Source organism: Pogoniulus pusillus, chromosome 16, assembly GCF_015220805.1.
Source record: "Pogoniulus pusillus isolate bPogPus1 chromosome 16, bPogPus1.pri, whole genome shotgun sequence".
NCBI classification, from domain to species: Eukaryota; Metazoa; Chordata; class Aves; order Piciformes; family Lybiidae; genus Pogoniulus; species Pogoniulus pusillus.
The window spans coordinates 10,274,854-10,301,626 of record NC_087279.1 but is presented as its reverse complement, the minus strand read 5'-3'; the positions used below and the strand labels follow the sequence as shown (position 1 = coordinate 10,301,626).

Genomic DNA, 26,773 nt, shown 5'->3' with positions numbered 1-26,773 from the left:
TGTCAATCTTCTAAGAATAAGGTGTAAATGCTGATTTTCTGTATTACCATGAAACCCCAAACATTTGCACGAAAACCATGGCTTTAATTTTTTTTTGCTGAAGTAATTACAGTTAGAAATTTCATTCTTAGGCCATGCCATGAAGGTGGTAGCTTTTCTTGAGAAGAAAACTGATTGCTCATTTTATTAAAAACAACAAAAAGTAACTGATATTGAGAACTCCACAGTCTGACTTGCTTTCATGCTTTTAATACTTTTTTTTTTTCTTTAAATTCTAGATAAGAAGCCCAGAATAAGTTTGAGACTGCTGTAGTGTAATCAACAAAGTTCGACACCCTTCCTATTGGATGTTACTATCTTCTTAAAAAAGTGAGTGTGCTTAAAATCACCTGTGGTGTGCTGCCTTACTCTGTTGCTTTGTCAGGAGAATATGAGTAGAGAAACAAGAAAACAGGACTCCATTGTGCTTCCTGAGCTGTATGTAAATTTGGAGTGTTGTCCAAATGTGTAGTTTTGATACGAATATAATAATTTGTATAACACAGGATAATGGAATGGTGTGGATTGAGAGAACTTTAGAGATCCTCTAGCTCCAACCCCCTTGCTATGGACAAAGGCACCTTACACTAGACCAGGCTGCTCAAGACCCCATCCAACCTGTCCTTGAACACCTTCTTGGAGAGAGCATCCATGACTGTCCTGGGCAACCTGTTCTAGTGTTTCACCACTCTTAACTGTTAAGAATGTCTTCCTTATCTCCTATCTAAGTCTACCCTCTCTCAGCTTCAATCTGTTCCCTCTCATACTGTCACTACAAGCCCTTGTAAGAAGTCCCTCCTGAGCTTTCTTGTAGGCCCTCTTTAGGTACTGGAAGGCTGCTGTAAGGTCTTCCCAGAGCCTTCTCCATCCAAGTGTGTTTACCAAATCATTATCTGTTACCACATAACCTTCTTAACTCTTAAGAGTTTAACCACCATTTGCAGCGTTTTAATTTTGTCTTCAAAGTTGTGAGTATTAGCAATTTTTTTCTTAGATTGTTTGTAGCAATGCATTTCTGTTGCTGTAGGTATATGGAATTATCAGTGTCTCTGCCTATAAATTGTTTATGCTTTTCCTGAACATGGAAGTCTCTGCTTTTTCTCTCAGCTGATGTTGAGCCATGAAGATTTCAAATGTGATTTGTCTCTTAAGCCTGTACTGAATTGGTTAGATTACAGGGACTTGATAGCTGGGCCCTCTGCTGAAACCTGTGCTGTTAGCACTGAATGGTGAAGGCTGAGCTTGATCCAAATGAAATGAGCAGATCCTTAGTCCTCAAATGGCTTGTAAGATAGGCTGACCTATCTCTGTTGTCTCTGTGATCAAATTACTGAGAAATGGCATGGCCCAACTAGTGCTTTGTTTAGTGCTTTGAGATGTGATGATAACTCTGGTACAAGCCATGTGTAATGTACAGAGCTGAGACTGGTTATTACCCTTCTGAGACTATGTGCAGGCCATGTCCATATGTTTATTGCCAGCTCGTGATTTCCTGTCTTAAATATCTTTATTCCATGAAGCTTTTGCTTGTTGCTTACTGTGGGATTTGCTTGAAATTTGAATGTTGTAGCAGGTCTGGAAACCCATGCATCCCTTTTGTGCATTTCTTAGGTTGAGAACTCTTTCCTGAGTTGCTGATAGATTATTTTGCTTGTGGTGATTTTTTTTTGTCATTGACGTACCCAGAATTGAACAATGGCTTTTTGTACATTGGTGGCCAAAACCCACCAGATAAAACAAAGACCTTCAAGAAATGGCGAGCAAGAAGTAGCCCCTTGTAGCTTAGTTCTAAGGTACCTGTAAAATTGAATGGAAAACGGAGACTAAAAAAAAGACTGGTAGTTTTGCCAATACACTGAAAGTCAGAGCTTTTCAAGACTCACAGCTGGGGTCATTGAGCTTTTTCCTCGTCTGTTTGTGCAAATTCTTCCCCCATCTTCCTCTTCAAATGCAGTGTTTCAGCTGTGGTGTCTGGAGCCTCACTGTGTTTAAGAGCATTCAGAAAAGTGGCCTAACTAAATGGAAAAAATGCTGGTTTTCATCTTTAAATGGTAGGAATATATGTACAGGGGAAGGTTGCCTTTTCACAAGTTTTAGTTCCTGCACTTAAAGTGTGTCTCAGTAGTTCACAAAGTGATGCTGAAAGACTAGTTTGAACTTGGAAACTTTGCCTAAATTAAAAAAAAATCCAACCCTCTAACCAAAGAATTTTCCCATTGACTTTTTTTTTAATAGGCAACAACAGAAAAAAACTAATAAAAAACTTAGAGCTGTAGTTGAGTTCTTTTCCTGTAATAAAGTTTTGATGTTAGTCTGTCAAAATCATTAGGTGTTTGCTGTAGAATATCGTGGTTGCTTCTGTGTCTACACTGTATCAAGCTCTTTGAAAAACTGAGATGTGTTTTGGTGATAGGGATTTGTCAGACAATAAATTATATTTGTGAAGTAAGTTTTTTCCTAACTTCTGTTCCATGTGTACTCTCTTTTCTCTCCTTGGTGATTGCTGGGAAAGAATGGTTCAACAAGTTCCAGAAAACATAAGTTTTCCTAATGAAGAAGAGAAGATATTGGAGCTCTGGAAAAACCTGAATTGTTTCCAGGAGTGCCTAAAACAATCAAAGAATAGACCTAGGTAAGGTTCTGCTAAAAACTGTAGCAAATGTGTGACAATGCAAGGCTTAGCTGTAACTATTTCTTTTATTCTACCTGGGTTCTGTTAACTATAATTGCTCTTTTTGCAAAGAGCCGTTTTGGCTGGTGTGGTCACGTCAGTTACTGTTTATATTTCACTTTGCGAAGTATGAATGATGTTCAAACAGTAGTAGTAGACCTGTTATTTCCTGGTTGATGGCTTTATGAAAGAGACTTGCAGGTAAGCAAGGACGACTCTGCCTTATGTCTGCCAGCTGTGAAGCAGCACACTGCCATTTTGAGTAGTGTTGCAGGTGGAACTGGCAGTGGGTAGGAACTGAATGAGTCTTTAGTCCCTCTGCCAACATTGTACTGGTGCTGACTGATGATGGGAGAGGGAGAAATTAGTTGTCCTAGTAAGACTTAAGAAACATAAGCATACAGATGTATTCACCCTCTTGGAAAATGTGATGCTTACCTTTTGATTTAATGAAGAATGTTGTCTTGTGTTGTAGGTTTAACTTCTATGATGGCCCTCCATTTGCTACTGGCCTTCCACACTATGGCCATATTCTTGCAGGAACCATTAAAGACATAGTAACTAGATTTGCTCATCAGAGTGGTTTTCATGTTGACAGAAGATTTGGCTGGGATTGTCATGGCTTACCTGTGGTATGTGTCACAAATCTATCTGTAGATATTTCTGTTGACTTTTTCCATGTTGTAACCTGTTTCTCAGTCATATTTCTATTGCTGTTATACTTGGCTTTCTGGCTGATAGAGAAATGCAACTTTTGTCCAGTGTGTTGCTCTGGCTTTTCTGCATGTGATGATTTCAGGTGCTTGCTACTCATCACTTGCCTTTCTCCAGGCATTACTGTAAAGGGGTGTTTATTGAGTATCTATTTCAGAAACATTTTCTTCCTTTTCCCCCTGAAGATAGTAAAGAAACAGTCACATCAGGCGGGGCTGTCCTTTGGAATATCTGTTGAGTTCAGGCGCAGTACTGGTGAAGTCTCGAAAGGATAAAGGAAGCCTTTTAGACTCATTAGAATGCATCAAATAGAAAGAAATGTATTGAGAGAAATCCTGACAGCTTTTCATGACAGTATGGGGTTTTTGTCTGGTTGTTTTCAATGCTCCCAGGAATATGAGATTGACAAGACCTTGGGCATTAAAGGGCCGGAGGACGTGGCAAAGATGGGGATTAAAGAATACAACAACCAGTGCAGAGGAATTGTAATGAGATACTCAAAGGAATGGGAGGTGAGTAAAGACTTGGTGCACATTCTGCTGTGTTTTTTACTGTATGTGTGAAGTTTTTCATCTGAGGTGAACTTCATTGTTCTGTCAACTTGATTACTTGCTTACATCTCGTGTCTACAGCTACCTTGCTTCTCAGCGGTGATCCTGAAAGGGGAACAAAAAGAGCAGCTTTGTGGCTCAGAACAGGGAGACTACTCTGATGTCGAGAGGTTACTTTAAGGTAACCTGAAGCTCAAAGTGTCTAACTAGATACATGGAACATTTAGCTGATATGTGGAACAAGTTATCTCTTTCCTCATGTCTTCCTTTGCATAGAAAATTGAAAGTAAGATCTGAGTTTGGTTTTCAAATGGAGCAAATTATACAAATATTTTCAGTGCTTGTATTTCTGGAACAGCAGAAGTTCTAGCATCTAATACTGTATCAGAACAGATGTGGATAAACCCTCAGCCTTCCAAGAGTATTAGTTTAAACTTTGCATCCCATGAATGTAGTGAGAGAGAGAACACTGGCCTGTGCAGACCCTTGCGGTTGGGAAGCTGTTCCAAGTAGATGGGTTAGGTATTTTCTTGAGACACACAGGGTTTTTTCTTTTTCCTCCTCTAACTCTGAGTAATATTAATCATGTGCATAGAACTGTGATGCTCCATATTTTTGTCTGTAGCAGTGGGGACAGAGTAAAGACCTCCAGCGATAACCTTCTCTGGCAAGGGGGTTGGATTGGATTCACTTAGAGCAAGTTGCATAGAACAGTGTACAGGCTGGTTTTGAATAACTCTAGAGATAGTCTCCACCACTTACCCTGTTTCAGTGCTCTGTCATTCTCCAAGTAAAGAAGTTCCTCTTCAGGTGGAACTTCCTGTGCTCATGTTTGTGCCTGTTATCTTTTGTCCTGTTGCTGGGCTCCACTGAAAAAAGACTGGGCTTATCCTTCTGATGCCCAGCCTTTATGTATCTATAAGCATTGATTACAGTCTCCTGGCTAAGAAGCTCTAAGTCTCTCAGCCTTTCTTTGTGAGACAGACTTTATAGTTCCCTAATGATTTTTGTACCCCTTTGCTGTACCTTCTCAAGCAGTTGCCTATTCCTGAACTGGACACTACTCCAGATGGAGCCTTTCACTAGGGTAGAGTAGAGGGGGAGAACTGCCCTCAGCGTGCTTGTAACTGTTCTTCTTGATGCACCCCAGGATGCCATTGGTCTTCTTGGCCACAAGGGCACATGGTCATCCTGTTGTCCACCGGGACTCCAGATGTTTTTCCACTGAGCTGCCTTCCAGCAGATCAGTCACCATGTGTACTGACACCTGGTGTTATTCCTGCCCAGGTGCAGTACCCTACACTTACCCTTTTTGAACTTCATAATTTTACTCTCTGCCAGACTTTGCAGCCTGCCCGGGTCATGCTAGATGGCAACACAGCCTGATGGGGTGTAAGCCGCCCTTCACAATCCTAATTCTTTAGGTTTTCATGAGCATAAGCTGTTCTACCTTATCACAATCCTCTATATCTTCTCTAGTCCTGCTATATTCCTTTTGATTGAAATAATTTCTTATCTGAGTTATCACTTGCCTCTTGGCCGTGGGAGCATTTTGAAGTTATGGCCAGTATCCAAAGAAACTACAGCTGCCTTTGTTGGGATAGCTGTGGCCTAAATTTGAGTGAGTGGCTGGATGAAAAGCACAGTTTGTTTTTTCAAATGTACAATCATTCATCTATACTCTGAAATTTTGTGTTTCAAAGATATCATTGATGATTCTTTTGTTTTTAGAAATAAATATAGAAAGCTTTATTCTGGTTCATGTTTGATATTCCATAGCTGTTCCTTTTTCACTTGCTGTATCTTTAGCCACTGCTGTTTGTGCAGTGCTGGTGCTTAGGATAGTGAATGGATTTTGGATTAACGCATATTAATGTGTGCATGTGCCTGTGTGTGCTTCCACATGCATATGTTTTAGGTTATTAATAAAAATTAAATAAGTTTAAGTGACTTGTTTATGATTTGGCTGATAATAAATTCAAATATTTTGGGATAGTGTTAAGAGAGGAATTCCCAACATTTCTACTGGAGATAGGGTTTGTTTTCTGTCTGGATTTTCTAGCAAATGAATATTATGAAAGGTTCCTTGATAGTGTGAGGTCTTCCAGTGCTGAGGGCAGACATGATACTGTACTGTGACTTTGTGAGTACTTGTACTGATCAGTCCTAGTCTTTGGATCTTAATAGTGGAATGTCACAGTGGCTTGAAGATCAGGATCAAAACATCTATTTCAGGAGCTCAGGTGTTATGTGGAAATATAGAGATGACAGAATTAATTTGCTTTGTTTCCACTTAGCTAACTTGTCTTCCAGGATGGTCTGTGTCAGTAAGTATCAGGACAGGTGTCTCTGGGCTTGATTGTTTGGAAAGCTAGTTTGATAGATGTCAAACTGGCAAGGGAGTACCACCTGGCCAAGCAAATCCCATAGCTGGCTTATTACTCATTAGTGGTTATGTTCAGTGCCAAAGGAGATGACCATAATCTGTCCTGAGAATAGGGACTAGCACCTGTCCCAGCCTTGTCACAGCTTTGGGAAGGCAAAGAAGGTAGCTGGCCTTGAAATAGTTTTTGTGACTTGTGGCATATCAATTTCTCTCAGCATTTCTTTGTCTTCGAATTACATCATGCTTTCATATAACTGAAAGCTGATAGACTGTGTTCTGGATCTTGATTCTGCAAGGAGAAGTTTTAAAAATAGAAACAAGAGCACTGTAATCAAGAGCAATTTTCAGACATTTGAACCTTGGCTGAACCTTGAGTGACCCACCATTTCTATCTGCTGAATGAGCCCGGAAGATCCACCACTTCAGTCTAGCAGTGTTGAACACATTTACATGTTGCGTCACCTTAGTTCTAAACAATGATGCTCGTGGTTTCTTTCTTGGCTTATTTTTGCTTCTTCACATAGACTGTTTGGAACCATTGTCAGGCTGAAATATTTGATAGTGGTGTTGCATTGATCTGGGGCAAACACTGCACTTAAAAATCAAGCTGTTTTGCATAAGAAATATTGGGAATTCATCATGCTGTTTAATGTTGAGATACCTTTCAATCTCTGCATTTGTTTCTCAACAGTTCAATGTCACAAGATTGGGACGGTGGATTGATTTTAAAAATGACTATAAAACTCTCTATCCTGAATTCATGGAGTCTGTCTGGTAAGTTAACTTATAAACATTCATATATGTTTTTTCTGAATTTGGAATGCTAAGGAAGCTTCAGTGATTGTGGTCACGTGCTTGTCCACAGTTATAGAGAACTGCTTTGAAACAAGCCAAAATCTGATAAATAGCAGACAAGGTAATTAAGGTGATGTGAAATGTCTTGTTGTCAGGTGAGGGAGTTAAACTAGGTCAGTTATCCTTCTTCAGGGTCGTAGAGTTTTTCAAAAGAGAGTATGACAGTACTGCTTGCGGTGAGCCCTGAAGTCTCACTGCTCCATGTCAGTTTAAAAGCACTTCTGATATGTTCCTTGCATGGTTTAGGAAATTCTATTATCTCTGCATTTTTTATATTCTTCACACCATTAGCTACAAATGTGCAAACTATCCAAACTCAGTTTAGTTCCAAATCTCTTCTTCAAACCTGAATTTAGAGGCTGGGGATCTGCTGTGCTGTTTTACTTGGCAGCATAGTTTGACAGCTGTCTTGGGCTCCTGATGCAGAGCTAAGTAAAGTCTGAGTGTTGTGGCAATGCATTCAGGATGACTGTTGGCATACCAAAATATTGGACAGCCTTATAGTTTAAGGGTAATCACACTGGCCCACAGAGTGAAGAAATAGCTATGTTGAGTCCCTCAGGTGTTAGAATTACAAGGTGAATTTCAGGAAGAGGTTTGGCAGCATACGTGCTGACAAAAAGCCATCAAAAAGCAAGCAATGTGCATATAAAATGTTAGTGATGTTCTTTAATATTAGTTTATTAATAACTTAGATAGTCAGCTACCTATAGTTACGCTGAAGGATTGACAGAACTTACAGATGTCTTTGGAGCCTTTGTTAGAGGGTTGAAGTGCCAGTGAATTTTCAATGAGCACTGAAAAGTCTGTGGGAAGGGAGCAGATGTTTAACTAACTTAGCTGAAGAAACCCTGCATAATGATAAAGCTAAGAGTGGTAAGACATTTTCCTTTCATAAGTTATAAAAATACTTAGTGGCACCTTAAATCCTCTGTAACTTGCATCTTCCAAGGACTATGTAAAAAACAAACGTGACTTGAGCTAGCTGCAGTGTCTCTCTGCAGCCCAGTCGTTTCTTTGCATTTTTTTTCTTCTCCCTTTGCAATTTCTAGTCTTTCACCCAGGTCACAGAGGTTACCTCCTCTAATGATTGCTTTGGATACAAACTGTAAAATACAAATTGATCTGGAATCTTTGCAATATGAGACTTCAGGAAGTGTGTAAGCTGACAACCTCTTCTGCTTCCTGACACTGTTAGTTTTCTATGTAATCATGTAATGATTTTTTTTTTAACTCTGTTTTTAAAAACAGGGTTTTCTGGAAAGCCTTCCAAGTGTTGGAGGGGCATGTTACTCTGCCATTGCCAGCTTGCTTTCCAGTAGAACAGGAGGTGGAGCCATTGGTGTTTGCATAGTGGATGGAGGAGGGGAATGGAAAAGCCACGTGAGACACTTGTTTCAAGGCTGAGATATTTCTTAGAGAAATTGCAGATCAATTTGACCAATTTCTGTATTGACTGTAACCTGGTGACTGTACTGGCAGGTCTGACTCCAGTCCTGTCATATGTTTCTTCTTTTTGTTTTCTTCTGCTTGTGGGAGTAGAATGCTGCTCTTAGGCCCAGGAAAAACACATTGATTGTAACAATGCCTGTGAGCATGACAACTGTTAATTTTGCAGTTGAAATAGATGAAGAATTTTGTCTTCAGTCTTAATCAGCTGAAACTACCTGTTAAGCTTAATTATTTGTCTCTCTGAAGCATGCAGTTCTGAAATGATCTCAGGATTTCTAGCTTCTAAACAGTCCTTCCTCAGCCTTCTTGTAGGTCTCCTTCAGATATTGAAATGTAGCTATAGCTTAATAAATAAATAACTTAAATAGAACTCTAGAGTTGTAATTAGCGTGTATCCATGCTGCATGCCTTCTCAGACTAAGTGCGAGTTTGCACCTCAAGAGCAGTTTTTCTGATCGCTGCAGAAACAGCCTGTGAAGTGCTGAGTCGAGGAGATGAATAGCCCTGTGGTCAGAGCTGTGGCATGTTTCTGAGTCTGCTGACTGAGGGATTTAATTTCCTCTTTTGCGTAACTTCAGGGTTAGTTAACTTTTTATCACCATCTAGTGACTCGATTTAGCAATTGCACTCTGAGTGTAATTGAAAAGCTCAGCTTTGAAAGATGTAAATGATGTGAAACCACAGGTGGCAGAAACATGTCTTAGCTGCTTGTGTACCCTAAGAAGATAGTCGTGGGTTCTTTTGTGATAGCACTAGGTAGTGACTGAGGGAAGAAAAGAAAACGTTCCTGATTATGGTACAAAAGCGGTACTCTACATGTTTGAGGTCATGGCTGTACACTGCTCTGTTAACTATGGGAATGCAGTATGGAGCTCCCTTCAGTAATGGAGCTTTTTGTCCAGTTCTGCCTGCTTTCCACTGTGCCCATCTCAGTTGTTACAGCGTCAGTTTTTCTTTCAGAGTTGTCATTAAAAGATGACCTCACTTTCCTTCCTTGCTAGGTGTGGCCCCACAACCCTGCCCTTGATGTTCTCTAGTAGCATCAGGCTCAGGGTGCCACCAGTCTTAAGCAGCAGCTGGAGGTTGTAGGTACCTCCTGAATCTGGAATGTTTCCTTTGGGTCACCTCATTCTGTGTAGCTTTGTTTGCTTTTTGGCATTTTTTTTTTTACATTTCATGTTTTTAGCATGAGCTCTGTCACTGAAGTCAGTGTCCTGCTGCATTGAATTGTCATTTTGTCTTGATGTGAACTGATGCTAGGTCACACAGCAATAAATGTGTTCATTTCTCTGTACTACAGAGAAATGAAGCACTTCTAGATCCCACTGTTGCAATGTTTTGCCCGGCTTACTTCATTGCTAGCTGAGTTAACAATTCTTTAAAAAGGGGAGTTTGAAAATAATTTCTCAGTGTTACTACTGAGTACTTCAGCTATCTGGTGGGGAAAGAGTTTTCACACCCTTTGAAAACCCTTAGATATTGAGTAATTGCAAACCACTTGGTCACTTGCCTACCCCAAAAGGATGGTGTTAAGAACTCGAGAACCTCTAAGATGAAATCCTTCTCTTTGCTGTGAAGTGAATGTGTGTTTGGAGAGGGTAACTTGCTTTTGCATCTGTTGGAGGATACTGTAGGATATTGGATTTTGTGGGGGCTGCCATGAGTATTTTGAGTATTTCACTGAGTGATTCAGTATCTTTTGGAAGCATAGAACTCCATTTGTGTGAGTTTCAGTATATCCAGGTGGTATTTGCATGGTACGTATGTGCCATGAATCAGTGGATCTTGTAGCAGAGTTAAAATTTCTTGGAAGTTACATCTAGGGTGAAAGTAGCTCACAGTTTTGGTAACTGACTGGGCCTGAGCCAGTCGTATCACCCCCTTATAACACTTACAAACAACAAACTGCTTTCAGTTTGTGCAATGCTTTTTGGAAGTTAAAGGTAGCTTGTGTCTTTAGGGACTAGATCCTGTTAACAAGTGGCTGAAATAAACATCTTGAGTTAACCTTTTCCCCAAGCTCATTTTTCTTTAGTAGAGGAGTTTGTAAGTCCTGCTTGTTCAGCAGTGAGGATGCAACAGAATTTACTTGTTTGAGAACAGATAGGGCAGATCTAGAACGGGGTTTGATTTCTGGCTTCTGTGGGCAAATGTTTTCTGTTTGTCAGAAAGGAACTGTGTGGTTTCAAAAGCTTATTTTTCAGAAAGGATTGCAGCTTCAATTTTGAGAGCCATTCCTTGCAAATTGTCAACGTCTGGCAAACATAAGCATTAAACGCCACATGTTGATAGGGTATTGTTTAAAATAACTTGTGTTGCATTTGTAGGCAAAACATAATATCCCTGTATGAATGACTTAGGTTCATCTTTAGCAGTTACTTTGTTTTAGGCGAGCAGTGCTGCTGGCTAGAAGCTATGTGGGAGCTGCCTTCTGTGCACTTGTGATGGTCACAGAAAATCTGTTCTCTTTGTTAGGGAAACCAAGCAGGTGACTTTGGTGATGGCAGAGCAGCTTTTTGTAGTGATTCTGAGGATTATCACATCAAGCTGCAGTCTGACCCGGTCCTAATTTTACTGCTGTTTGAATGGTTGTCTCGGAGTAGAGGTTATGATAAACTACAAACTGTAATGAGAGCTCTGGAGAATCATGCAGCTTGAAATGATGTAGTTCTCCCATTTTACTCTGCCCTAGAGAGGACACATCTGGAGTATTGGATTCAGTTCTGGGCTCCCCAATTCTGGACATTGTGACCCTGGGCAAGCTGCTGTGGGTGACCTTGCATTAGCAGGGGGGTCGGACTGGATGATCCCCAGAGGTCTCTTCCAACCCCTGCTGTTCTGTGATAGTGCAAAAAAGCCCGTTTTGCGCAGTGGTGAGTGACTGCGGGCACTGGTGTGCAATAGGGCAGACGTGCCACAAGGGGGAGCTGCTGGTTTGGCTTTGTCGCCTGGCAGCTCCATCTAGCGTTCGCCTTCCCTGAGCAGTTGCTGAGCTTGCTGCTCTCTCTGCAGCTGAATTCAATACTCGGTGTTTCTCGGAGTAGTCGTCCATGCTGGCAGTGGGCAGTGTTCTTCAGAAACTAGAAATAAAATGGAGCTTTTAAGTTTTTTTCCGATAGATATTTCAGTTAACTGTTTGGGAAAGGCAAATAGAACACCAATATAAATGCTATCACTTGTCACAGCCTGCATGAATTATACTCTGAGGTGGTAAGCATGCATTTACTTTTTCTTAACTTGCACCAAAAAATCTGCAGTTATCCAGCTCAAATGCGTATGCTGAATGCTGAATTGGCAAATCTTTTTTGAAAGACTTACTTATACTTAGGCAAGTGGAAGTTGATACAGTGTCTCTGCTGTAAAACAGATGCACTCACTGCCATGTTTCAAATTTTAGCTAGGGATCAGGCAGCCACAGCTTGCCTGTGGGTGATGTTTATTATGTTATACAAGGTTAGTTTTGAGTTGTATATAAGATTGAGTTTTTGGGGTGAAAGACTTCTGGGTTTGGCTTTTCTGTGACAGAACTTGGGGAAGGATTGTTCAGAGGGGATTGTAGTGATAGGACAAGGGGCAGTAGTTTCAAACTGGAGCAGGGTCAATTTAGGTTGGACATCAGGAAGAAGCTCTTTACAATGAGAGGTGAAATACTGGAACAGGTTGCCCAGGGAAGAGGTTGAGGCCCCATGCCTGGAGATATTAAAAATCAGATTCACTGTAGCCCTGGGCAGCCTAATCTTCTTGGAGGTGTCCCTGCTGACTGTAGGGAGGTTGGACAGGATGACCTTTGAGGGTCCCTTCCAATCCAGTGCAATCTGAATCTGTGGACTTGATGCTGCTGAGGATCTCTTGGGCATTACCCATTTTAGACTTCAGATTAAATAATCTCTCTGATGTTAATGACCCATCACAGGAAGTTTTTGAGTTTTGCTAGAGGCCCATGGATGAATCAGTGGACTGCACATCTTCTCCACATGACATTCTGTGTTTTCTCCAGCTGTCTATTCTGCGGGGTAATAATTACTCTGATTACAATCCCATATGACAGCAGGACAGTGCATATCTTCTGGTATTCTTGATTTGGGCTGGAGTGAGAAATGAGTGCAATAATCTACTTGCATTTTATGTTGAAGATTATAATTTCACACATAGAAGGCATGACACTGACTTGAAGATAGGTCCAGATTCTCACAGAATTCACAAGCCTACAGAAAAAAGTGAGGAGTGTGTAACAGCTTGGATGTGGAATTTGAAATGAATCTGGCATGATTAGGTAAGGTTTGTCCTCTCCTGCCTTTACTTTTAAGGTATCCAACCTTAAAATCATCAGTCCTGCTAAATGTGCAGGTCAGTGAGGCTTGATAAGATGGTAAATGTTGGTGAACCGTCAGTAAACTGCTGTACTTGGATACAGAGAAGTGTAGGCTTTTGTCCATCACATGGACACTTGAGGAGTTGCAAAGAGAAGTGTATTTCTCATCTTGAGTGTTGACTTAAATTGTTATATTGTAATATTATGTGCTGTTTTGATTATTTCAGGAAGACTTAAGAATCCACATGACAGGCTCTGTTGAAGATTTCATAAATAGATGTAATGCTTAATGTGTGGCTGACCTCGGACAGGAACCTTGAGTCCAGTGATATCAGCTAATAAAGGAGAACATGGATGCAAACTGTAGGGCCATAAAACTAGGCTGATTATTTTGTATGGTCAGCTTTGTTGTCTTGTGAAAAATGCTCTTCACATTCTCAGGATTTGCTTGGGTGGGTTGCAGATATCTTTAACCTGTATCTGTGTCTCTTCTGTATAGCACTGGCTGCTGTGGTAGGTACTTATGATCATGTCCAAAAGTGAGCAGCTAAAGCAAAACCCCATTTTGCAGTTCATTTGCTAAATCAGAAATGTCATGTGCTACATAATGTTTCTTGTTTACTTCCAGGTGGGTTTTCAAACAACTATATGACAAAGGGCTGGTGTATAGAGGTGTTAAGGTCATGCCTTTTTCAACTGCATGCAACACTCCACTGTCAAACTTTGAGTCTCATCAGAATTACAAGGTAAGTCAGTGTATGTGTGCATTTTATGTTGCCATCAGAATTCATAGAATGGTTTAGGTTGGAAGGGACTTCAAAGATCACCTAGTTCCAGCCCCTTGCCATAGGCAGGGACACCTCCCACTAGAACAGGTTGCTCAAGGCCTCATCCAGCCTGGCCTTGAACACATCCAGGGAGGGAGCATCCACAGCTTCCCAGGACAATCTTTTCCAGAGTCTCACCAACCTCACTGTGAAGAACCCTTTCCTAACATCTAGTTTGAATGTACCCTCTGCCACTTTAAACCTATTACCCTTTGTCCTTCATTACAAGACCTTGTAAACAGTCCCTCCCCAGTCTTCCTTTAGGTCCCCTTCAGATACTGGAAGGCCACTATAAAGTCTCCTTGAAGCTTTCTCTTCTCCAGGCTGAAAAGCCCCAGCTCTTGTAGCCTGTCCTTACAGCAGAGGTGGTCCATCCCTCTGATCATCTTCGTGGCCCTCCTCTGGACTTGCTCCAACAGTTCAATGTCCTTCTTGTGTTGGGGGCTCCAGAACTGCACACAGTACTCCAGGTAGGGTCTCAGGAGAGCAGAGTAAAGGGGGAGAATCCCCTCCCTTGCCTTACTGGCCACACTTCTCTTGCTGCATCCCAGCACACAGTTGCTGTCTGGGCTGCATATACACACTGCCGGCTCATGTTGAGAACTTTTCACCATTCCAGACTCTTAGGTCTTTGTCCTTAGGGCTGCTCTCAGCCATTCACCACCCAGCCTGGATTTGTACTTGGGATTGCACTGATACAGGTGCAGGACCTTACACTTGGCCTTGTTGAATTTCATGAGGTTGGCCTGGGCCTTTTGTCTTGAGTTTTGATTGGAAAAGCTTTAGTATTTCCATCTTGATGGCTCATCAGCATATTATTACACTCTAAAGTAAACAAATATAGGTAAAGGAGTTAGATTTCAGTGTATTTTGCTATAGCAGTAATTTATGTTGATCACTTGGTCTCAGCCTTCTTGCCAGCTCTACTTAGTTACTTTTTACTTAGAGATATATTAAGTACATTGTTTTATCCTGGTAAACTACTCTTACTTCTAGTATGAGCTTTCAAGATGAATGTTGCACTGTGTTGGATTTTTAATGGTAAGTAATTAGAGGAGCACTCCTGTCTCTGCAGATCTGAAAAGGAGGAAAGTCCTTGATAGAGTGGAAGTCTTCTGTGAGGGAAATAATAAGGATTGTCAAAGACTGTGTTGAATTGTAAAGCAGTAACAGAACAGCTCCTCTATGTCTCATCAAGTTAGATTGGTAAATCCCAATCAATGTTTTGCCTAATATAATGCATGGTATACTCTGTTTGGTAAGGTGTTCCTTTAAAAACAAATCTCTAGATACAGTAAGTGCAGCTTCTTGTTTGCCTCAGATTTATGTTCATGTATGTGAAGGCAGGATTATGTCCCAGTTTTCCAAGTTTGATGTTAGTTTGTGACAGGTTTTGTATCTTTCCAATCCCCATCCAGGCTGTCATACCCTTACATCATAAATCTTTCTCAGATATTGTTTCAGCAGAGAGCTAGCACAAATTGTACATCTGGTCTTTTTTAACATCTTGCCTTAAAAAGTCCAATGTGCTGGCCAAAAATAGTGGATTTGAAAACAAATGTTTAAACAGATTTGGAGTACAACACAGTCCATAGAGCCCAGAGCATTTACTGTTGTGGAGGGGTATTTGACCATACTGAAGAATAGAGGTTTTGTGATTCAGAGAAAGTGAAACCTGCAGAGATACCCCAATATTTGTGACTGAGAACTGAAATAATAACTTTTCTCACACTTTTTAACTGGCATTTCGTACAGGCTCAGATTAATGAGTTTTCTTCAAAACAAAGACTGCTCTGGGGAGGCTTTTTTTATGGGGGTGTGTGTGCACCCCTTTCCCATAGAGCAAAGCTATTTTCTCTTGAGTCTTAATGAAATATTTAGATGCTATTTCTTACTCTAGAATCAGTAAAGTGTGTGTGTGGTGGGTGTTCTGCTTTGCCACTTGATGCAAAAAATATATTTTTTTGTCTGCTAGAGGTGGTATTTTGGAAACTGAGACGTTGAGGATCTGTAAGCTGACAAGATTTCTGCTTGGCAAGAGCAGTTGTTCCTGGGTGGAAGGCAGCTGTTCTCTTTCTGGCTACAGAGAGCAGGCTATGGCTTCTGTTCTTTGATCCTGTGAGCATTGGGACACAAATCATGAGAAACAGGACACAAGAAGCATGTTAGGAACTGAGTTAGGTGCCTAATGTACACTTGCGTAACTGATGTCAGCAACTTGTATTGCTTTGAACTGAAAAGAAGTGTTGTCTTCAGATGAAAGCAAGCATAATTTGTGAAGAGATAAAGCATTTTAAGTGCCATTACTTAGCAGTCTGGATGTATTTTTTTTTCAATGGCTTGCCAGTTATTTTTATCTACCTGGTCAACTTGGCGCTTCAGAAAACAAAGTGAATAGCCTGTGGTGGTGTTTAACAATTGGCAGAGACAGAGCTGTAGGGATAGCTGCAGCTTTGCTTGCTATTGAGTGTGGTTCCAGAGTTATGCAATATTTATGTTTTACAGTTGACTGCACCAGATGTTCACAGAAAATTCCCTCTGGAGCAGCCCTTGGCTCAGACATAAATAGCTGCCTGTCCCATGATGCTATTAACTGTTCCCCAGTGCTGAATGGAAAGCAGAGAGCCTAGCACTAGACATGGTGAAGGGAGAGATCCTATTTATCTTTTCGGGGGCTGTCTGCTGGGACCCATTTTCATTTGGCATTTAAAGTTAATAGTGAAAATTTCACATTTGCAAGGTTAGACTTGCATTTCCTTTCTGCATTTCATAATATATGCAGTGTGAAGTGACTGAATTGGCTTGTACTTGCCTGAAAAAACAGGGCTTTCTTTTGACTTTTCAAGGTGAGTTTTATAGAACAGCTGAAGAGGTATCCTTCAGTGACATTTTTATGAAGTATGGACATACTTTTATTTTCTAAATACTCCAAAGCTGGCTGTTTTGGGGTTTTTTGGCCCTTTTTTGGCCAGCAGTTTCGTAAAATAATACATCTCAAGTAATGGCTGTTTTTCCTGTTCCTTGACTCTGGAGGAAACAGTGGGAAAAGACTTTGTGTATCTGAGAAACTGCTGGTTTTCTTGATGGCTGAGATGGATTATAAACTTTTAAAATGAGATTATAAGAGGTACCTGAGGAAACTGGCATTTAACTTTTTGTTTCGGCAGCTCATTCCTAAAATATCACTGCTGATCCAAATTTTTAGCCCTATGGCTTTGTTGGACTACCAGTTTGCACTGGTATGGTGGAGGAATGTTGTCACTGGTGTATTCTTCAAACTCTTTTGTGCTACCTGTTCAATTCTGCCACTGTGGGGATCATCTAAGCAGGCTGCAAGATAGGTTTTGTTGGATGACAGTAGTAGTTGCTAGTTATGGGATTGTTACCTTCTCACTAATACATGCAGTGTTATGTTTTGCCCTCTCTGGTGTTTGTCTTGTTTTTAAGGATGTTCAAGATCCGTCAGTGACAGTGAGCTTTCCACTGGATGAAGATGCAAGTGTTTCTCTTGTTGCTTGGACCACGACTCCTTGGACCTTGCCCAGTAATCTGGCCCTTTGTGTTAATCCAGAGTTGCAATATGTAAAATTGAGAGGCAAGTGTTAACTGAAGGTGACATGTAATGAGCATTTCCTTCTTTGAACCCTGTGAATATGTACTTCTGTTTTTCTTGGTAGGCTGTTTTATACTGAATGCATTGCACTTTGCTGGCATTGAATTAGTGTTTTGAAGGATGGTGATTTCCAGTTGCTGAGCTCTTCTTTTACATGCATTGTGAGGACTGTTCCCTAAAAATAGCGCACGTTTTACCTGTCATCTAGAAGTCACACTAGATTTGGGAGTTGAGGAAGTGTGACTAGGTGTTGCCAGCTTTTTTAATTCCCTCCTTTCCTGGGGCTCAGACTCCTAAGCAGATATGACAGCTGAGTTGTAGTAACTGAACTGTACTCTTAACTCATAACAGACTCAAGATGTCATATGCTAGTCTCAGCCTAACTCACCTTTCAGCTGCTCACATTTTCTGACTTTTCAGTGTACATTCAGTGGGGAGAAACACCCCTAAAAACCCAACAAAACAAAAACAAAAGAGGGAGAAGATATTCAAGGTAATGATGGCATTAATCTGAAGTTAAATGCCAAAGGTAATTTCTAGTTCCAACATGACCATGTGATTGTAGTGTGTGCCTAAGGTGATGCTAAATAAATAAAGTTGCAGATGCCTTTACAGTGAACTCCATGTGTTTGGGTTTTCTTTATTTGAGGAGAAGGCTAAATATGTTTTGGGGATCCCAGGTTTTAACATAAGTGTAGTCACCTCAAAAAGCTTATTGTGTACTTGCAGAAATAGCCTACATTTGTCTGAGATGCTGAGTTGTTGGGTTTGATCGTCTGTCCTGCTGTCCACTGGTGGGGTAGTCGCCCTAATTAAGTTGGTAGAGTGGTAGTCAATGAACTTTGCCATTGGATATTTCTTGAAATCTAGGCATCAGATTGATTGGAATAGTGAGTCTCAAAGGCAACGTAAAGTAGAATGGTTACCCCTAATGTCAGCTTAACAACATAGATTTTAAGGAGTAATTTTCCTTCTTCCAGTTGCTTCCCTCTGTTTCAGTTACTGCTTTTCTTTGCCATAATGGTAATCGATGAGGTGGAGTTTTTCTGCCTCAAACTGGAAACCACAGTGAAAATCAGTCAACTGGATTTCACTCTCTGCTTTCTGTCTAAACTTAACTTTTGAACAGTGTTCATTATGTGGCTGTGTGAGGAAGAAGTAGCTGGGAACTAATGGTGGATCAGCAGGATTATTCTGAGCAGTTTTAGATCTAATATGATGCCATCTTGTCTAAGTGGAAAGGAATTGTAATGATAATAATGAGGGTATTAAATTGAGATTTGTGTAACTTTTTGTTTTCTTTTATATTCTAGATAGTGCCACAGGACAGATTTACATTTTGATGGAATCCAGGCTGGTAGCACTGTACAAAACTGAAAGTGAATATGAAATACTTGACAGGCAAGTACATAAATTATTACACACTTGTTAAGCTTCAGTATTTTTATAGGTCAGAAGTTACATGTTTTAAGAAGTTGTGTTTTGCCATAACCTAAAGATTAATTTCCCTGCCTGAGTGTATGGCTTGCAAAAATCTGTGGAAGACATTGACATTTACTAGAGCAACTTGGTCTTGTACATGAAACAACAAATTGAGTAAAGGTTTCATTGGATCATTGTGTTGTGTGTGTGTGAAATAAAGGTTTCTTAGTCCTTCACTTTCCTCTGTGTTTTCTTGGATATCAATTTAACAGTCTCAGAACTTCCCCGAGATTGTCCAAATGCTGAACACTTCTAAACACTGTGTAAATATTTGGAGGGAAGTGGGCAAAAGGAAATGCCACTTCTGTAGGATGGTCTGGTTAGTGGCAGTTGATGCTTTTTGAGGACAACTCAGTTCAGTGGAAAAAAGTTATTTCTTCACTAAGTCAGCAGGGGGGATGTAGGTATTAAATTCTGTAGCTCTCAGACAAAATATGTGGCTTTTTACATTGTCAGGCAGTTAGGCCCTTGAGGGGAAAATTAATGACATTTACTCTATACCAGGTGGCTGGATGAGGTCAAGGAATGAACTTAATGAAGTATTTTTGTATCTGAAGTCATCTGAACTTCCTGAGTACTCTGAACTTTCCCAGTCTCCCTCAAGCCTGCCTTTTTTTCTCCCTTTTCCTCCAGATGCAGATGGGTAAATTTTTGTGAGAGCACAAGTGGGAATACTTCTTTATTTCAATGATGAGATGACTACCATCTGTACCATAATACCTTCAGCTGTTTTGCACAGATGGCTTTATCTTGATGTATTGCCCCATTTTTGGCCATTGAGTGGCTTGTTATTTTATTTAGCAGTGGTAAAGATTAAGTGATAAACAACAATTTTTCTCCCTTTGTGTGACGTTTCAGTCTACTTGCTTATTAAGCACTTTATTCCTTTGTACTATTTTTTTGCTGTTGCCTCTTTTGGGATTCTAGAGAATCAAATGAGATTTCTTATCTCTTGAGAGTGAAGAATTGCTTTAGTGACTTAAAATGAGTCTGTTAATACTATAACTTCTGTCAGAAGAAGGCAACACTGTATAAATTTTCAGCTTGAAGTTCAGGATTTTGATAAAAGTATTTCAGAATTCAAAAGAGAAAATTGAGAATGTGATCTACAATCCTTACCTTTCACTGACTTGCATGAAATAAGAGTGTAACTACATCCTCCTTTTTTTTAAGCTAGTTTTAGTGCTTCATGTTCTGCGTCTGAGCATTCCCATATGTGTGGCTGGGCACTAGGATGCTTTTCTCTCATCTGATCCTGATTAAGCACCTCAAACATTCCTAAGCCTGTTTGTAATATAAAAATACATAAACCATCTGTGAAGCTGTGGCTTAAAATAGAAGTCTCCTCTTTTCCTAGTGGATATTTTGTATGCTGAGCTGAAGAGTCATGCTCTTTAACTTGGCATTAAATACTGCTTGAGTTCCTTTCTGTGCAATGAAACAGCTTTGAAGAGTTCCTCACTTTGAAGTAGTCCAGTGTTTTATGGTTTGACCATTGTTTTGGAGGACGTGGATCAAGAAGAGTATAGGGAAGGACTGCAGCTGTTACGCATTCAGAGAGCTATCCCATCTGTTAGATGAAGTTGTGTTTTAACCAGACATTTTCCTGAAGTGGATGATTCAAGCACTTCGAAGAGTTCTGAGCAGTGAATACCAGCCTAATTGCTGTCTTTGTCCACTGCTTACAGGGGTCTGAAGGGAGATAGCTCTATCGTCTCTGTCTGTGTCTTAGATTTCTTGTTTGGCTCAGTTGGTTCCTCAGTCAGTCCAGTCTGTCTTGAGTCTTTCTCTGACATGCCTGTGGAGTGTTTGGATGCTTAGTTTTAGAAAAAGGAACAAGGTATCCGTGCTTTAAAAACTATATCACAATATTCTGTGCATGTAACTTTTAGTTGGTTTGGGTCATGGCTTACTTAGTTCTGATGAACATGCTGAGCTATAGGGCTTTATGATTATGAATGTAAAATCGAAATCATGCTTTATCCAGAAGCTCCTTGCCCAAGTTTGTGAGAAAGTTAGTTAGTAATGCTGAAATCCTACATAAATTTATGATTGCTTGTTTGGAAGAATGTCAGATACTAGTGTACCTTTTGACTGTTAGCAGTGATACCTTAATCACAGAACGGTCTGGGTTGGATGGGACCTCTAAAGATCATCTACTTCTAATCTCCCTCTCATGGGCAGGGATGCCTTCCTCTAGAGCAGGTTACTCAAAGCCTCTTCCACCCTGGCTTGGAACAGTTCTAGGGATTGGATGTCTACCACTTCCCTGGACAACCTGTCACAATGCCTTACCACCCTCATGTCATTAAGACATGTTACAGTTTTTGTCCAAGTCCAAATTGCTGAAGAAGTGTAGAAGTGGGAAGCAAACAATTGAGAAAATACTTTTGTCTTCACTCTATGAAGTCAGATTCTCTTTAGGATGGGGAAAAAGGACATAGGAACATATAGCATTTCTACCAGCTGTCTGAAGAGTTCTTAAGTTGTTAATTTGTTTGTGTAAATTCTTCTCCTCAGGTTTCCTGGCATTGCTCTTAAAGGCAAGAAATATAAACCACTCTTTGACTATTTTATTCAGGTAAGACAAACAAGTTTTGTGTTGAATATAGGTTATAAAGCAGAAAAGAAGCCCTCACCTTTTACTCCCTCTACTCTGACCTGGTGAGGCTGCATCTAGAATATTGTGTCCAGTTCTGGGCCCCTCAGTTAAATGACAGCTGCTTGAGAGAGTCCAGTGCAGAGCCACAAAAATGATGAAGAGTGTGGAACATCATCCTCATGGGAAGAGACTGAGGGAACTGGGGCTCTTTAGCTTGGAGAAGAGGAGACTGAGAAGTAACCTCATGAGTGTTTATAAATATGTAAAGGGTGAGTGCCCAGAGAATGGAGCCAGGCTCTACTTGGTGATGCCCATGACAGGATAAGATGCAATGGGAAGTTGCATGGAAACATGAGGAACATTTTGTCACTCTGAGGGTGACAGAACTCTGGAGCAGGCTGCCCCGGAGGGTTGTGGAGTTTACCTCTCTGGAGATATCCAAGACCTTCCTGGATGCATTTCTGTGTGATCTGATATAGGTAATCCTGCTCTGGCAGGGAGGTTGGACTGGATGGTCTTTAGAGGTCCCTTCCAACCCCTGACATTCTGTGATCCTGTGAAAAACAAACCAAACCATTCTCAGTATTCCTTGATCATGTTATAAAAATGTGTCCTAGTAACATACTCTAGGTTGTATTCAAGTAGTTAAAAATCTTAGTGAAAGAGTGAAAAGCAGAAATTAAACTTTTTTTTTTTCTCCTGCATTTTGTTTCTTAAGTTTTAAATCCTTTCACGATAAGAATTTAGTGATAACTAATAGTTTGAGTGCAGACAAATTATCACATGTGGATAAATCAGCAGTATTCTCTCAGCTTTTTCTGTTGAGCTTGTTGTCTGCCTATGAGATCTACACATTTTGCATTCACAAGAGAAGGGCAGACAGCTCAGATAAAAGAGGTGTGAAGAGTTAAAAGCTTTTGCTAAAATGACTCCAGATATTCCTGTTAATTTTTTTTCATGGATGTCCTCCTATGCAGCATTGAAGCATTGCATAAGTCTCATGTGGTGAATAGCACTGCAGATGAGACTATATAGCAGTGAGATAGAGAATTTATGTTTTTTAAAAGATTCTGATTAAAAATGGATTAAAGTTTTCAAAGAATTGAAGTGGATTACAGTACTGCTGGACAAGCAGCTGTTAATTCCTGTAAGGGATTTGGTCGTTAGTATTTGTATTCAGACTTGTGCCAAAGTCAGCAGAAGTGAGAACCTCTGCAGGGAGCAGGACTATTATTGCTAGAGAAAGGTCAAGCACTGCTGAACCTGAGAAACAGGACTGCAGGTGTAAAGGCTTGGAACTGATCAATGTTTTGAGTCCTGCTGTACTTCTGAGGAGCAGATGGGCATCTATTGGTTTTCTTTTTAGAGGAGATATCTTATCTCAAAATAGCTCTCTTCAGAGCAAGCCAAACCTTTTGTCTGGTTCAGCTGTGACTGCAGTAAGTTGGTGGGGTTTTTTTTACTACTTTTCTGTTAAGGAATAGATAATAGCTCTTTATTTTTCGCTAGCTGAAGACACCACAAATTGTCAGATCTTTTCTTAGCAATTTTTTTTTCTTTTCTTCTTTTCTTCTTTTTCTTGTTGACACCTTCTCATCCTCTGGAGGAAACAAATAAAATACATGACTATAAAAGTGAACTTCTTGGTAAAATGAGAAGCTACAGTGGATATAGGAAAATGCGAGGAGACTTCTGTATATAGAATCTCAGCAGCTATTGTGGTTGTATCCTTGCTTTCAGGAGTGTATTGATTTGTAGTATGTGAAGCACAGAACTGTGTAAATACATGTGGCTTGAAGAGTAATTGACTATGAGGCCTTCTGGAGAGGTCTTGGTCTTAATCACATTTGATGCTGTTTAAATGAAGTGTACACCCTGGGTGTTCTAGCTGTTGTAAGTGATTAAACAATGTTAGTAAGGTCATATTTTACTGTGTCACTTGTTTTTGATGCAGTTGTTTGCTCTTGGTGGGTGGTTAGTGGCTCTTCCACTTCTTTAAGAACTCTGTTTTGCTATGTGTGTATGTATATAAATATACATGTATATATGAAATCTCTGTGTTACAGAGCAAAGATAAAGGTGCCTTTTCTGTGGTAGTAGACAGTTACGTGAAGGAGGAAGAGGGCACAGGCGTTGTACATCAGGCTCCCTATTTTGGTGCTGTGAGTATGAATTGCGTATCTGTAACCTTAATTTTGTTCCATTGTGCATTACTTGGCTTTCCAGCTACTGGGGACTGGCTGTCAGGGTGACTGTGATAATAAACAATCTTCTCATTTGCTGCTTGAAAGGTAGGAATAAGGAGTACAGTGTACCACTGTATTCTAATAAACTCTTGCACACTCTCGTGCCCTCTGTATGCTGCACTGGGGATTTTAGGTCTCCCTTGATTTGATTATTGTGATATGTGAAGTGAGCCCACCACTGTCTCTGAGTGTTATTGACTTTAGGTGTGGTTTTTTTTGTTGTGTTGTGGTGTTTTGTTGTTCTTTTTTCCAAAGCTGTAATTTATAGCTTAGGGAAGAAATGCTCTATTGCACTGATAGTCAGAACAAGCTTTGCTAAGTGACAGTTTCGGATGGTAACAGTGGTTTTACGCAGCACGCTGCTCCTCTTCAGTGTTTCCATTTTATTGCTCATTGGGCTTTTAGAGGGCAAAAAATTGCTTTGCCTGCTTTTGTACTGAGACTTTATACCTTGACGTGAAAGGGTTTTGTTGCACTCCTTTTTTCTGTCTTTATTGTTCTTTTCCTCTGTCTGGTGAAGGTTAAGAGGGATAATTTTTCATGGATATAATTGCTTCAGTTTTAGGCACATGAATTTAATGCACAAGTTTAGACTCATTTTTCTTTTTGTATAGTTTCCTGTCTCCAGCCATTATCCAAAGATGCCCTCAAAAGAACTTGCAGTAGAGCTGCCAGTGCCCTGCAATCGGCAATCCTTAGACCATGAGCTCTATTGTTGTTCTCAGAAGCTGTTGGCATTCGTGATAGACCTCTTTATATTTGCGTGAAATATCCCATCTCTTTCTGTCTCTTTTTTTTATGCATTTTCCTGAAGGGTGCATCCATTATGGTGGTGTTTCCCTTGTTGAGATGAATACAATGTGAAAAGATGCCTCAGCTTCATATAGCTGTGAAGAAAGAAAATTAGACTGGACTGTGTGTTACTGGTTAATAAAGAAATCCATGATGGCTGGTAAAGTGTTTAAGAAGTCTAAAGCCTTACCACATTACTTGCACCTCAGACATTCTCCTGTAGCTCAATCTTGCAAGTACTTGACAGAGCTGCTTTTGAGTCAGGTCCTCTTGTTGTAGGAGATGGAATAGGAAAGGAATAGACTGCTAATAGAGAAAGAATTGTGGGAGATATTTTCCCTTGGCTCTTCTGTTGTTTTATTGCGTATTTGCACAAGACAGTTCAGTTGTTGGGAAATGTAACTGGCCTGTTAGAGCAAGGATTGTCTGCCCTCTTCAGTGGTTTTGTTATAAGCCCACAGGGATTTGTGTGAACACAGGGAAAAAAAAAGGCATGTTTGACTCTCTCTTGTGCCAAGTCAGCAGCATACTTTTAAAATAACCTGTCAGAGTATCAGTTCAATACATTGCAGTGGAAGAAAATGCATAAAATATTTCTGTGAGGAAGAAGTCCACTAACATCACAAACAAAACTTTGCACTGCTTAGCTGAGGAGCATCTTGACTTTAATGCATAATGCATAGCCCTGAGTCAACTGGCTATAGTGCCTTTAAAAGGAAATTGCATAGTATATGTTGGTACTTCATGCTGCCATCTCTTTCCCTTGGCATGTATGTACTTCAGTTTTCACAGCTTGCTGAAAATTTTTGTTCTGAAAGACTCACAAAGGGTTCTGGTTTAGGTTCAGGAATTCATTATTGGATAGCAGGCTCTGCATGGAATAGCTAATGTTGTGTGTATTGGCATTAAGTGTTTGCCTTTAGGTAAGCTTAGCTGAAATAAGGGGGATCACTCATGACTGTAGGCAGGGCTGTCTGATTAATTCATTTGGCTTCTCTGCAGCTTCCTTTATTGATAGGTTGAAGGGTGCATAGGAAAGGCATAAGTGGGATGGGAGATGATGGTCAGGGAAGAAATAGAGCACAGTCCTTCGCAGGAAATGTGTTTTCTCTCTATCTTTTCCCGTAACATAAGTCCTCCTACACTGGACATTTTTAAGATTCATCTTGACAGGGTGCTGGGCCGTCTCATTTCAACTCTACTGTTACCTATAATAGTTACTCCAGGTCATCCTTGAGGTCCCTCCAAGACAGTGTTCTATGGAGTAAGTCTCTTTGATAAATAGGGATAGAAATAAGGTGGATTTAATCCTCCTAACTGGCATGTATTCTTTGTGGCTGATACATTTCTAGGTTATCTTTCTCCAACAAATTCAAAGTAAAAATGCACCTTCATGTAGTTCCAGGATATGTGCTTTCATTGTCTTGTGGCATGCTTTTGCATATCAGAGCAATATATTATATCAGTTCAAAAGACATGAAAATTGCAACTGCCAGAACAAGGCAAACCTGTACTAAAATCTCTGTAAACCCTCTATCTCCAAATAAGTGTGACAGTGACATTCACCTGCTCAGGCATTTCATGCTATGTGTCTACAGACAACTTGGAAAGCTTTAGTAATCTTGTAAATTTCAGGCAAGCTCTGTACTTCTGGTACCTGTTCAGATGGAGTCACAAGGTCTGTAGATCTCTTACTGTTGCACTTGCTTTTCAGTAAATTACAAAAGCTTACTTGAGTTTTTTTTTCTGGTTCAGAGGTGCTGAAGATGAACATTTTGACTTCATGTTTCTGTTGTTTTTTTAAATTTCAGATACAACAGCACTGAGTTTTCATCAATGTGCTGTTTAATAGCTTCTGCTTCATTCATTTGGTGTATCACAACTTCTATTTGTAATCTTTTCAAAGATCTAATTGTAGCAGGGGTACAAAAGCAAAAACTAGGACTTCTGTCCTGAGAAGAATTGAAATTTGCCTTGGCTTTACAGTAGAGCTTAGCATTTCTGTAGCTGACTGAGTATATTCATGAGTTATGATTACTGAGACAAATCGTCATCAAATTAAATGGCAGGTCAATTTGGAAGGCTTGTGCATTCAAGTTGGAGTTCTTCAGAAGAAAGGAGCTAACTGTAGAAAACCAAAATAGCAAAGCTCTTTATATGTCATTGACTGCATCAGTGATGCAAATCTAACTGGACCACCTCCTGACCCAAGCCCTGCCAAGTGGAAGGTT

General features: G+C 40.2%; 1 protein-coding gene across 2 annotated transcripts in view; it reads left to right on the top strand.

The window, feature by feature from the left end:
* The window catches only part of IARS1 (isoleucyl-tRNA synthetase 1), a 105,110-nt gene that overhangs the window by 1,444 nt on the left and 76,893 nt on the right, over positions 1 to 26,773 (top strand). Inside the window, exons 2-11 of one of the 2 annotated variants that reach the window (XM_064156377.1) lie at positions 279 to 369; positions 2,552 to 2,671; positions 3,186 to 3,342; positions 3,817 to 3,936; positions 7,053 to 7,135; positions 13,609 to 13,726; positions 17,255 to 17,402; positions 18,734 to 18,821; positions 21,423 to 21,483; positions 23,571 to 23,666. In XM_064156377.1, coding sequence (XP_064012447.1) covers positions 2,553 to 2,671; positions 3,186 to 3,342; positions 3,817 to 3,936; positions 7,053 to 7,135; positions 13,609 to 13,726; positions 17,255 to 17,402; positions 18,734 to 18,821; positions 21,423 to 21,483; positions 23,571 to 23,666 — 990 coding nt within the window. In that variant the 5' untranslated portion in view covers positions 279 to 369; position 2,552. The remainder of the gene's footprint in view (positions 1 to 278; positions 370 to 2,551; positions 2,672 to 3,185; positions 3,343 to 3,816; positions 3,937 to 7,052; positions 7,136 to 13,608; positions 13,727 to 17,254; positions 17,403 to 18,733; positions 18,822 to 21,422; positions 21,484 to 23,570; positions 23,667 to 26,773) is intronic. The other variant, XM_064156378.1, reaches the window with a different exon arrangement.